The sequence below is a fragment of the Ambystoma mexicanum genome, chromosome 10, assembly GCF_040938575.1.
Source record: "Ambystoma mexicanum isolate Mex_15411 chromosome 10, UKY_AmexF1_1, whole genome shotgun sequence".
In the NCBI taxonomy this organism is placed as follows: domain Eukaryota; kingdom Metazoa; phylum Chordata; class Amphibia; order Caudata; family Ambystomatidae; genus Ambystoma; species Ambystoma mexicanum.
In genome coordinates this window covers 1004579127-1004592525 of record NC_090932.1, presented here as the reverse complement: position 1 = coordinate 1004592525, position 13399 = coordinate 1004579127, and the positions used below count along the sequence as shown (strand labels likewise).

The window sequence follows — 13399 nt, the reverse complement described above, 5'->3', positions numbered from 1 at the left end:
GCGTCTTGACGCGTGCAGTAGTAACTCGTTATCTGTCAAATCACCTAAAAGTGTGAGCAAACCGGTTGCTATGGCTTCGTCTCATTTTGGCACCAAATCGTTTTCCCATTTGCAACCAATGCCACCAGCCGTGGCATAGTTCCCTAAAACACAGAGTCGTTCCAGAACAACAACCTACCCACGATTCTTCCAACTGTGAAGAAACTCCAGGCAGCACCTGAAAAAAAACAGTGTTGAGGAACTTAAAGAGCAAGCCAAGACTCAGGCAGCGAGACTGGGCTTATTATACAAAAATAGACTCTGTATTTAGAAACCCACGATAATTAGCCAGCGGTGTTAAAACACCTCGTGCTACTTAGTTATTAGTTTAACAAAGAAACAACAGTAAACTGTACAATTAGAGATCCCTTCAGCCTCCTGAAAGCATTCCTCCTTAAGGGAACAGCAAGCGGCCTTGTAGAAAGAGACTCCCCCCCGCCAGCCACCCCCACCTAGACTGCACGGGGACAGAGAAAAGCAGCACATGGTAGGGGCAGGTCACTTCACTCAGGGGCACGATTCCTTGCCTTGGCGACGGTAGAAAACACCAGGATGTCGACCTGTTGTAATGGTGGTTCCCAAGAGAAGTAGTGCGCGCCTAGGACCACTGCACCCTATGACAGGGGTCTGGAACCTTTGGCTCCCCAGATGTTGTAGACAACTCCTATCATCCCTAGTCAGCATAGTCAATAGCCAGATATCAGGGTAGATATAGTCCGAAACATCTGGAGAGCCAAAGGTTGCAGGCTCTTTCCCTGTGATATTGTATTATGGTAGGACATATTCACTTATAAAGTGCAACGTCCACCTCGAAAAGGCACCACAGTGCTGAACAAGAGAACATCCAGAGTATGGAAACTCAAGAGATACTCCCACTCCTCTCCCCCAAACAAGGAAAATATCATTATGGCGGGAACAAACAAGTCTTTCATTTATGTCTGAAGTCTAGGTGGTGTGAGGAGCCATTAGCAAAGAATTCCAGAGCTTTGCGGCCTAGCTAGAGAATGAGCAGACCCTCCATCTTTCCAATCTAAATTTAGGGGGAACAAGAAAGCGCGCAGAGCGGAGGGCTCTGGAAGGTTGATACTGTTAAATCATGTTAATCAGGTATGCCGGGACCCTAGTGCACTAAGGCAAGAAAAAGACTGTGATTATGAGTTGGGGAGCTCGAGATAGTCACCCCCTGTGCCAGGTGTCAACTGAGCCCAGCCAGATTGAAAGGCATAGTCTGGATGGTCACCTCCGTGGACCGAGGTGGACAGAAAAACCCTGGCGTCTTCGGCCAAGTCACGGTTTGGTTGTCTTTCGTGTTGTGGGCTATGCGGGGCAGTTGGGAGAAGGATTCTTTCTGGGCACTAGACCATGGCAAGGCTTGAAAACAAAACACAATCTAGAACCCCAGTTCAGGAAAGACTGACCTGGGTTGTAAAGGTTCTGATACTGCTGTGACAGACACAGAGAGGCAGACACAGACAGAAAGAGACATATACCCCTAGCCCCCACTGCATCTGGACCGGATCACCCCCTTTGCACTACCATCAGTAAAGGATCATCATTACGGATGCAAACATTCAACAAAAGTGCCCTCGTAGGATGAATCCTCTTATCCCACTAAATCGGAAAGATTTAAGCCTAACGTTGATTTGCTTTTAACCCTTAGGATCACTTGGGGAGGTGTGTCCGACCAAAGTCGCTACAACTATAGCCCCACTGGCGCCCATCTTGATCATGAATTCTCTAAACAAACCACTGAGTTTGGGAGGTGTGCCTTCTGGACTAAAGCTTACTGTGTGTTACAGAGACCCCATATCCCCCTATTCCAAGGCGGCAGTGGCTTCATGCAATTACAGAACCATGTAGAACCAGCAGGCATCTGCGACAATAAAGCATCTTCCTCCCCGGTTTCAGTTCAATATGATTGGTGGTTGCTGTGGTCGATGGCACCAGGGGGTGGAGGAGTTCAGGTACTTTTAAGTCTTTGGGCCACCCACGACACCATCAGCCACACCACCCTCCTGGACCAACGTTTCCTCTTTGGAACTCCAGGCACCACTGACCTGGCACATGGAATTCCTTCCTGGCAGAATCCCAATCAACAGCCACTGAAATCATTTCCCTCTGTACCTGGTACCTGTGGAGTTCCTCATGGTGCTGCATTCTCCCATCACCCCTCAACCGAACCTCTGTCCACTGGCCAAACTGCTCCACTGCTTTGGATTGGAATTGTAGACCTACGCTGGCGATATACAGATCCTTCTATGTCTGGACGGTGACTCTACCATCATCAATGCCACCTTCTTGCTGGGTATGGAAGCAGTTACTGGCTGGATGGATTAGAGGAGGTGGTGGTTTAATGCAACAAAAGCATAGGCGCTGCCCTGTATAGTTACAGAATGTCACAGGAACAGACACCCCTATATGTGCTAGAATGGTGGCCATCCTTGTTGGCACAGGGAGAGGCACGCCCCAAAGGGAATTGTGATTAGAAAGCGGCAGGGCCCAGAAGGCACTGTAGAGATGGGGCATAGAGTGATGGATAGCTTGTGGCTGGATGGAGTGAAGATGTGTAAGTGAGCCATGATATAAATGATGGTTCTATGTCATTCCATCGCCAGGTTGTTTTTCGCTGAGGTTTTTGCCACTGATTTTTGGTCGAAAAAACTCAATCTGTTTTGTTTGTAATTTGGGGGTTCCCCCCAATCACCTCCTACCCAGTTATGTATTACCTATTCCACCCTGCCCCTTATATCCCTTTAACCCCAACCCCATATTTTTCAATGAGTTTTTTCTGCCAAAAATCATGCTATGTTATGTTATGTTATATGGACTTATAAAGCGCAGCATAGGCCCAAAGGCATATTGGTGCTAAAGGGTACAAAGGTGAGGCAGATCAAGTTAAAAAAGAGAGTCTTTGCAGTATTGCTTGAACTGCAGCATTTTGTAGCATTTGGATACGATTAAGTGGATAGTGTGGTATGCCGAAGTGCAGTGAGTTACAATAATCCACTATAATAAGAACCAGCGCTCCTACCACTGGGGCATGAAGATGACCCGGGATGAAGGGAAGAACCTTCCTCAGAGTCCGCAGTTTGAGGTGGCAAGCTTTACAAACTGCACCTACCTGCTCAGTCATCATCAGTGAGGATGAGAACTTGACCCCCAAATTTCTCACAGTGAGAGAAGGTAAGGGGAACGGGCCAAAAGAGGTAGGCGAGAAGTCCGGGGTCCAGTAGTTAAGGGGGCTGTTTGTCCCGACCACCAGGACTTCTGTTTTACTGCCATTAAGTTTAAGAGAGTTGGTTGCCATCCAGGCACCCAAATCCTCAAGACAGTTCCTGAGCCGGGCCGCAGTGTCGGAACGAGTGAGATCCAAACGTACCAAGATCTGTGTATCATCTGCGTATGAATAGAACCGAAAACCGTGAGATAGGATAAGAAGGAGAAGAGGACGGATGTAGACATTAAAAAGAATAGGAGATAGAGCAGATCCTTGCGATACACCGCTGAACAGTGCGATAGACTCCGAACAAAAAGGAGGAAAGAAGACAGATTGGGTACCGGTCGGTCAAAAAATCTGCAAACCAGCTCAAGACCTGGCCCCCCAGGCCAGCACTCGACAGACAGGAGACCAGCGTAGAATGATCAACCGTGTCGAACGCGGCTGACAGTTCAAGTAAGAGCAAGGCTCCCACACCGCCCTCATCAGCAAAAAAGTCAGCAAAATAAAAAGCTGCGATAAATGAACATCATACCTGTGAGGAATTCGACCATCCACACGGGGAGCGTGTGCTCACCTGGGCTTTTTTTATATTTTAGCAATGAAAATAAAGGATGGGAGATCAACCTCTGAGAAATGTGTGAACACCCATTTCATCTGCTTCCTGCACGAAGCGCATAGTCACATGTACTCCAGGAAGAAACAGCCTACAGGGGCGTCTTCCCCTGTCATATTCAGCAGGAATGTGACAACCACGGTTACATCAAAGCATCTCAAGAAGGGGGAAGGCACACCTTCCTTCAGCCATGGGCAGACACATTTAAATACCAAAGGCTCCATGGATCTGCTTTCCCTTTGTCTAATCCGGCTGGTGGCAGTGCATACTAATGAAAGATAATTGAGGCAAGCCTGCTGAGGGGGCTTGGTTGCCAGACAGACAACAGGAAAGCGGGACTAATAACCCTTTGGTATGCAATGTATCAACTTGAAGCTAGTTCCCACCCCTCTGTATGAAAGGCAGTGAAATGCATGTCTGGGTCCACTATTTACCATAGGCAAACCCCTGCAGAACTGAACCCTTTCAGAGGGGGGAAGTATGTGAATTTGGGGAGGCAGGCAGTCTGCTCTCATCACAAACTTAATGGGAGACCTGCGCTTTAATCAAGAGTCACAGAGGGCTCAGTTAACCAGAGAGACACTTTGATCTACAACAGACAGGAAGATGGGTGGGATTTAGGAATATGTTGTGGCCCCTCACCCTTTCCTGTTGCAGAGCACTTTAGTCCTGACCTCATGCATAAGAGAAGATTGTTGGTGGGGACCCAGGATTGGTTAATTAAAGTAGGCTTAGCCTGCACCAATCATTGGGGCCCATTTGGCTTTAAAAGAGGGCTCATTGAGCAGATCACCCGACAACTTTGAAAGGAGTAGGAAGGACTCATTTGGACCTGGGCTGAAGGTACAGTCTACCTTATATCTTCTTATTGTGAAGGAAGGCCAGGAGTTCCAAGAGGGAAGCAAGATCCCTCCCCTAAACATCTCCCAGGGAGATACCGGACTCAGAGGACCCGTCCAGCAGCTTCAGAACCAGCTTAACAGCCAGCACACAGCGTGCCCTGCTAGGTTCTGCCAGCAAGCTTCCTAGGTGGGAAGTGCCAGAGAATATCTGAACTAAGGACAAGGCCGTTGCCTGCAAACACTCTCCTAAGCTTGGGGCCATCCGCCTTGAAAGACGTCACAAGCCCTGTGAAGAAGCTGGGAGGAGAGCCACACACGCATCAACCTGCATCAATCTTTTCGAGACAGTCGAGCCCTCGAACTGCAACCGGCTGCACCGTTGACTGTTGTCACGCTGCAGTCACTAAAGCAATCAGAGACGCCTCGACCAGTGCTCCAGATCTACCAACAGCACAGAGACAATGATTCTTGGCCTTGTGCTGCCGCGCCGGCCAGCCTGCAGCCTTCCGTCCAGCGTCGCTTGCCAAACTGCCTACTGCCTGATACCCTCAGCTGTCTCCCACCTCGAACTCTGTTTTAGGACCTGCAGAGTGCCCTGGAGCTGCATCAAGAACTTCTTAAGCACCAGGTACATTGTGGTTCTGCCCCCCTGGTCCTTCACCGAAGGCCCCTAGAGACAGTTATGACCCTGTTTCCCTTGGTGCTGAAATCAATAACCTTGAACAGTAAGACTGATTATTTTACCAACTACCCTCCTGTCAGTATCCAGAGCGCTTCCCATTCCTCTGTGAAACTGCCTGTCCTCTGTGTTCCATTACAGGGTGGGTTGTATTTTGTAATGTGCTAGAACTGTCTGTTGTAGTAATAATAAATGCAACCTTGACTGGACAGTCTTTTTTATCATTGGGTATTAATTGTATTTTCGCTATAATGCAACTAACCAACGTTCCACGACCTTGCGGAGATAAGTCTGCCATTCCGTCTACGTTACCAAAATTGGACAAGGAGGTTTATAATTGATGTGTGTTCCAATCTGTTTGGATCTAGATGTGTGTACTAGATGTGTGGTGTACTAGATGTGTGGGGCTGACTGATGGTTTAGAAACAGATATTCATCCTTGGAGCACTGGTGCCCCGGAAGTTGATTCGTCACAGTACCATAAATGACCAGTTCAAGTGAAGATTTGCAAGTGAGAGACGGTTGTCTCCCTGATAAGAGAGAAGTGCACACGGGTGTGAGACTAGACATGTCTGTGATGTAATACACTACTCCCTGTTCATTAGTCTTCTGCTAAAAATATAAAACAGGGCAACTTTGTTCGCTCGGGGTTCGCGTTTACAGACATGATACTCTGTTGAGTTGCCTCCTTACAGTCAAATGAAACAAACAGGCTACCTGCTGGAAAACAAAAAATGACAGAGTAGTGTTTTTTTGCTGTGACACCTGGGACCCTACTAGCAGTATTTTGTAACCATGTTTATCGCTGCCTCATCCATCTATTCATGTTTGTAATTTGGGTCAACGGTCAATAATGTTGTTAGCTCTTCCTTTGGATCCTTGAGGCAGCTAAGGAAGTGTCTTTATCTTATGCCATTTAACCACCAACTCTGCTCTCAAATATCTTTATCTCTTCGAGATGGGATTTTTTTTATAACACCCCCTATTTCCGGCTGCCCAAGAACCTGCTTCTTAGTCTTGAGAGTGCAAGAAGCGTCAGCAAGAACCCTGCTAAACCCCCTCAGATATGCACACACGTCTCTAGTGCTCAGAGAACTGCACTGGCTACCAGATGCAGAGCTTGTGACATGTAAAACACTCTGCATTGCCAATAATCCTCATCACTTGAGAGAACCTTATTTTCTGAAATATACTCCTAGTCCTTTTCTCCGCCCAGCTCATTTTAATCTTCAATAATTTACCAAGATCAATTATGTCAACTGGGCCAACTCTATTGCGCAATTGCAGCAACATCACTCTGGAGCCCGCTGCCTGACCATCTTAGAAATGTGGATCCCCACTTACAATTTGGAGCACTCCTCAAAATCTTTCTGCATCGTCCCTGAATTTCATAAATCATTCTGTAACCAAGCAGATTAAGGTCTTAAACTCACAGCACCGGCACCTTTTGAGGTGTTTGATTCACGATCTAATAATTTTAAAAAACTATTGTAGAGCGATTCCTATGCCTCCTCAAACCAACACGAAGCCAGGTGTCCCCTAGTTCAAAATGTTCCTAAAAGCAGGATATTTGGATCGGGTTCAGAGGTGAGGAGCGAGGAATGGTAGACAGAAAGCGGGAGCGTGTGGGGCATAGCTGGAGCAGGGTTTCCTTGGTGAAGTATTGGCTAAACCAAACCAATTCAAATGGGGTCAAAGGTGGAGGACAGTGACCCAATGAGCTACAAGCCCTCTTAGCCTTTGATTTGGATTCCGGGCGGGTTGCGTCTTCCCTATACATTGTCCAATAAAGAACTTAATATTTCTCATCGACACAACAAGCCGTAGGATCACGGATGAACAGAATAGCACCCCGGAAGCCTCAGTCCACGGGATGGAGTAGCTTTGGCCCATCCAAAGACCAGGACGGTAGACCCTGGAGCAGCACCATCAGAGTTTTGGGGGGTGAGGAAGAATATGTACAGTATGAGCTGTGTCCTGCCTTCATATGTTTAATAATTCCTTTCTCAATGTTCTTTTTTTCTCCTCTCCCAAACCCTGGCTACACTGCTTGTTTTACCTCTGTGCATTGTACCACTTTATTCCCGTCGTCTCACCTGTCCCGCCCTATGTCATCCTTTCCTAAGTCATCAACTTCTGTTCCACCTTTGCTTCTCCACCTCACTTTTTCTTCATCCTGCTTCTGTTACTCTTCTCTCCACTGCCCATAATATGTCCCCCCGTTTAACACAAACTGTCTTCCTGTCTAATGTTCATCTGTATTACCACTGCCCCCATTCCCCTCCTTTGCCCCATTTCCTTCCGACATATAGATCCTCCGGTGTCTGTGTGCCCATCGGGTCTTGGAAAAGTCATGACGGTGGGAGACACCTACCAGGTTACTGCAGACGTCAGTCCGTTCGAACCTCAAGACATTGTGGTCCTGACGTACAACTTCCACATCGTCATCCAAGCAGAAAAGGTAAGGGATTGGGGTGACTATCTGGAGTGGAGACTGAGGGTTACAGAAGGTGTGTGGAGTGAGGGGTGTGTGTGTGAGGAGTTTGGGGTGTGTGTGTGTAGAGTGAGGGGTGTGTGCGTAGTGAGGGGTGTGTGTGGGGTGTGTGTAGTGTGGGGTGTGGAGTGAGGGGTGTGTGTGTGAGGAGTTTGGGGTGTGTGTGTGTGTAGAGTGAGGGGTGTGTGTGAAGTGAGGGTTGTGTGTGGGGTGTGTGTAGTGTGGGGTGTGTGTGGTATCTGTACTTAGGGGTGTGTGTGGGTGCTGTGTTTGTAGTGCAGCGTATGTGGTGTGTGTGTGTTTAGTGAGGGGTCTGTGTCTAGTGAGGGGTGTGTGTGTGTAGTGAGGGGTATGTATGTGTGTGTGTGCGTGTGTGTGCGTGTGTGTGTGTGCGCGTGCGTGCAAGCGAGTGCCAACACTAGAATTCCCAGAAGGTAATGTTTCTAGGCAGAAAGGCCAAGCCTGAAAATAATGTTGAATTCATGGTGGATCACCCTTAGCAGGGACAGAAAGTATCGTGCTTGATTCCCCATTACACTGCTCCCCTGCCTAGCGTCCCTTCACCACCTGCCTTCCCACCTAGCGGAGTGTCCATTGGGAAGTCTGCCCACATCTGGAAAAGGGCTCATGGCGAAGGGGAAGTTGATGGCATAGGTGCTAAATGATTAGGTGAGGGCATGCCACATGAACCATGAAATTCACAGAACTTGCCAAGATAAACTAAGAAACAGGCTGGACTGAAAGGAACCCCAAATTCACTGTAAATAATAGCGGTTACGATTACCCAACTCAATGGTTCCCATATCATCTACCTCTGAGAATTACAAGCTGAATCGATTCTGCTGGACTAGCAAGTGCATGTAGTTTACACTCAGATCTCTGCATAACTATACAGCTGCTGGTATACTACATGGAGTATCCCGCCCCATGCAAAGAATGTAACAGGCATTAGCGCTCTGGCAGGCACCATCAACCAATGAGAATGCTCGGCATGTGGGCTGTATTCACTAAGGAAAGCTGTAATTCTAAGGATTTTCAATGGGGTCGGGCGCCATGGTCAGATTGGCCCCTCGGCCTTTCGGCCCCTGGCCAGGCCGAAATCGTCCTTGGGGAGTGGGGACCGTTTTCTGGCCACTCCTGGGCCGGTTTGGAAAAAAAAAAATATGTACTTTAAAAAAGAAAAAAAATAATCCCTGCAACGTGCAATATGGATCTATACACACACAATGCTATTTGATGCCACTTCCTGATTTGTCAAGGGGTGAAAGGTCATGTTTCATCGCTTCCTGGGATGTCACTTTGGGGTGGTGGTCAAATGACATCACTTCCGTTGATGTCATTTCAGAGATCAAGGGTCGTGAGACGAGGGGTGGGCCACTTTTTTGAGGCGAGGCCACTTTTTTTTGGTGTCCGGGCCTATTTCTTGTCCAAGTCCGACCCTGTTGGCGCTTCCCTTCCCAGCTCCCTATTCACCTTAGCACCCCCCCAAGGGTCCTCATGGTGACTCATTTTTTTTAAGAAAAAGAAAATCAACTTATTTTTGTTGTGCGACCCGGCGCTGCTCAGTGCTGCTCTCCGTTTTCATGCTGATGACGAAATAGTCCTCAACATGAAAAATGGACTTCAGGAACAGCAGCACTGCCAGCACCGAGGCGCGCAAGTAAGGTAGTTTTTTTTTCCTTTTTATTAAAAACAAAATAAAACATTAGCATCCGTCTAGGGATATACACGGGTGCTAATGGCGATATGCCCCTTGGTAGCGAGCCGACCTTGTAGGTAATGGCTCGCCACCCTCGCTGGATTCGGGTCCATAACTTGGGCGGCGGGTCATTACACACACGGCCGGCCGCCGCCTCGGGGCATATCTTTCCTCTCTCGATCAGAGCACATAGGTGCTGTCGAGTACGTATAGTCTGGAAGCTACTGCATAAAGTAATGCTTACAAATGACTGCCCACTGTTTTTACCCTGCGCCAATTCCTAGTTCACACTCCAATCTAGTTCTGAAGGGACGGTCTGTAAACATTTCAGAGGCTATGTCGACTGCCACATCAATTCCCACCCTCACCACCACCCCCCCAAACATTTCAGAGGCTATGTCGACTGCCACATCAATTCCTCCTCAACCCCCCCCCCCCGCTGCTCCTGCAGCCGTCTTCTTGCCACAAAATAACTAACTACCCATTATCATTGCCAGACAATCAGAACTTGCTTTATTAGGCATGTGTCTTGCAGCAAAGCTCACAAGTCACAAAACACATAAATAGAAACCACTGAAACAATATATATATATATATATATATATATATATATATATATATATATATATATATATATATATTATGTCTCGTACCTCCAGATTCAACATTAAACGAATGCGTTAAAAGATTTCACAAAGTGAAAACTACAAATGTAAAACCAATCAATGTGATCGATAGGCGGTGAAGAACCTTGGTATGAGTGGGCAATTCCGCTTCATCGCAGTCACATGTAGGGAGTGCTGGTGTATTTATCATATGATGAATACATTGGCATCTCTGCATAAGTCGCCTTTTTCAGCCATGCTCTATAGCTGTGCGCACTAGTCATGGCTATTACTACATCATGCGAGGCAGATCCATATAGACGCGTGGCCTCATTAACAGAGCGCACGTGCCAGTTTCGGAATAAAGGCTCAAGAAAAAAAAAAATAATAAAAAAAAACAATCTTAGTTTCTTGCAACCTGTGCAGAAAAGTAAACAATGGTCCCATATGTTGGGCAAAGACCCGTCACCTCTTTGTGCCAGTCTCTTAGGTGGGCTGCTAATGGCACTGTGCCAAAGTGAAACTTAAGCCTCCTCGCCATCGGCATCAGACTCACCCCCATGGTGCTCCAATTCAGAAAAGAACTCAAGACCCGCCTCTTCAAGGAGTCTCTCCTCCTCCACACCTAGGCCATCGCGTCACCCCTGCGCCTGCCACCTGACTCCCTGGAGGCCACCGCCCCTCTCGTCCCCGCCACCTGGTACAGCTGTGCACCTCTCTATCCCACCCCCCTGTACATCTGTTCTGCTGTATACCTCTGTAAAGCGCCTTGTTATGCCACCTGACTCCCTGGAGGCCACCGCCCCTCTCGTCCCCACCACCTGGCACAGCTGTGCACCTCTCTATCCCACCCCCCTGTACATCTGTTCTGCTGTATACCTCTGTAAAGCGCCTTGTTATGCCACCTGACTCCCTGGAGGCCACCGCCCCTCTCGTCCCCGCCACCTGGTACAGCTGTGCACCTCTCTATCCCACCCCCCTGTACATCTGTTCTGCTGTATACCTCTGTAAAGCGCCTTGTTATGCCACCTGACTCCCTGGAGGCCACCGCCCCTCTCGTCCCCGCCACCTGGTACAGCTGTGCACCTCTCTATCCCACCCCCCTGTACATCTGTTCTGCTGTATACCTCTGTAAAGCGCCTTGTTATGCCACCTGACTCCCTGGAGGCCACCGCCCCTCTCGTCCCCACCACCTGGCACAGCTGTGCACCTCTCTATCCCACCCCCTGTACATCTGTTCTGCTGTATACCTCTGTAAAGCGCCTTGTTATGCCACCTGACTCCCTGGAGGCCACCGCCCCTCTCGTCCCAGCCACCTGGTACAGCTGTGCACCTCTCTATCCCACCCCCCTGTACATCTGTTCTGCTGTATACCTCTGTAAAGCGCCTTGTTATGCCACCTGACTCCCTGGAGGCCACCGCCCCTCTCGTCCCAGCCACCTGGTACAGCTGTGCACCTCTCTATCCCACCCCCCTGTACATCTGTTCTGCTGTATAGCTCTGTAAAGCGCCTTGTTATGCATCTGTACTGTTATTTACCTCTGTAAAGCACTCCATTGCTTCTCTAAGCCAGGTCCCCGCTCACTAAATACCATAATATGAATAATAGGACGCGCAAATAGTGTCTTTGCTTCGCTCCGAACGGAGAAGTGTTTCAATGCTCGGGCATCAGGGAACGAGCTGGGGCCTGGCAAATAATACTGCCCGCCTCATGTCACCCTGACATGGAAGCACCACACTGCTGCCAAGCACCGAGTTATATCACTTAATATTGAGCTTTTGTCCATTTATATGCTCTCCAGAGTTCATTTTACGAATGACAGTGAATATCGAAATCATTTCAAGTTAAACGGTGATTCTTGTACCTTCTCAAAAGCACTTCATATGCGATTATAATTCCTAAAACGAGTGTCTCTCTCCTCTTCATTGAACACACGTTATAAAAACAAAGGGAATACTGGATTACAGCACAGTAACATGTTTCTTTTAAAACTACTCATCAAATGAAATCATTTTTCTGATCTTACGACGTTTTTTTTAAGGAAATTAAATGCAAATATTTCATCATGCCACGTGTTGCTATTGAAATGTAGGCAATACTAGTTTAATTTAGGGTTTTTTTTAAATGAAAACTGAACTATTAAACATTACCCAAACAGTGGCAAGCATGCAAAAGTTGCCTTTAGGCGTAGAAAATATATTTGGAGCGTGACCCGTGAGATGTTCGACTATTAAAAGGCTAATTTCGGGGTGTCTCACATTTTTGGGTCGGTGTCTACAACATATACATTAGATTCTTAAATGTTACTCCGTTACTCCAAGCGGCCATAGATTTTATGGTTTGTGATGAGGGTCCATCTTCCCTGCTCCGCCCCCATCCATCAGAGCAGAGCCCTCCTACAGACTATTCCGAAAACAACTAAAGACCCAACTGTCCGACTAAGCAGCACCTGCCCAACCAGCTCTGTATAGATGTGCTTTCTATGCTGCCTGTAACTAGCGCCTAGACGCCTCAGGGCCAAATGCGCTCATATAAATGCAAAATAAATACATGTCTGGTTAATGCTGGCTCTTCTGCTTCCCCTCCAGGTGGCTGATGATGGTACAGTCTCCAACACCTTCACCCACAAGTGCCAACTCCCGAAGGATATGGACCCCATGTCCGTGAGCTGTTCCCTGGCAGAGAACGGCAAGCTGGTAATCACCGCCAAACGCAACCGCGAGCTGACCGAGCCGCTGTACCGCAGTGAGGTGAAGCTTTAAGCCTGGCATTGGCGCAGACGGGACAAGACAAGAGATGTGCCCTCGCCACAGGACAGAGCACACCTGCAAACGTTAATGGACTCTTCTGAATTAATTAAAGGCCCTTGTGTGATCATGTTCTGGCTTACTTGTCAGTCTTGTAGCTTCCTTGGGGCTGCACGAGATGGTACAACCCGGAAGAGATGCCGAGGCAAGTGGGCCGTCCACTGGCGGGCTTCCCACAGTCAATGGGAGTCTCATTTCAAGGGAAGCTTCCCAGAGAGCAAGAATGCACTGACGTAATGCCCAAGGGTAGTATAGGAACAGTCACCGCTCTGTATATGGTCCATACGGGGTCCTAATCCCTGTCTGATTTCCGCTCCCTCTTAAACAGGAGTCAAGTCCTAAAAAACAAAAATGTGGGGGGACTCATTAACACACACGATGTAATGGGACGTCACCGGAA

The 13399-nt window shown here is 48.1% G+C and overlaps 1 protein-coding gene across 1 annotated transcript in view; it reads left to right on the top strand.

The window, feature by feature from the left end:
- LOC138493269 (heat shock protein beta-7-like) overlaps positions 1-13071 on the top strand; it is a 60255-nt gene extending 47184 nt beyond the window's left edge. Inside the window, exons 2-3 of the mRNA XM_069620386.1 lie at positions 7706-7854; positions 12781-13071. Coding sequence (XP_069476487.1) covers positions 7706-7854; positions 12781-12954 — 323 coding nt within the window. The 3' untranslated portion in view covers positions 12955-13071. The remainder of the gene's footprint in view (positions 1-7705; positions 7855-12780) is intronic.
- Positions 13072-13399: the final 328 nt, after the last annotated feature.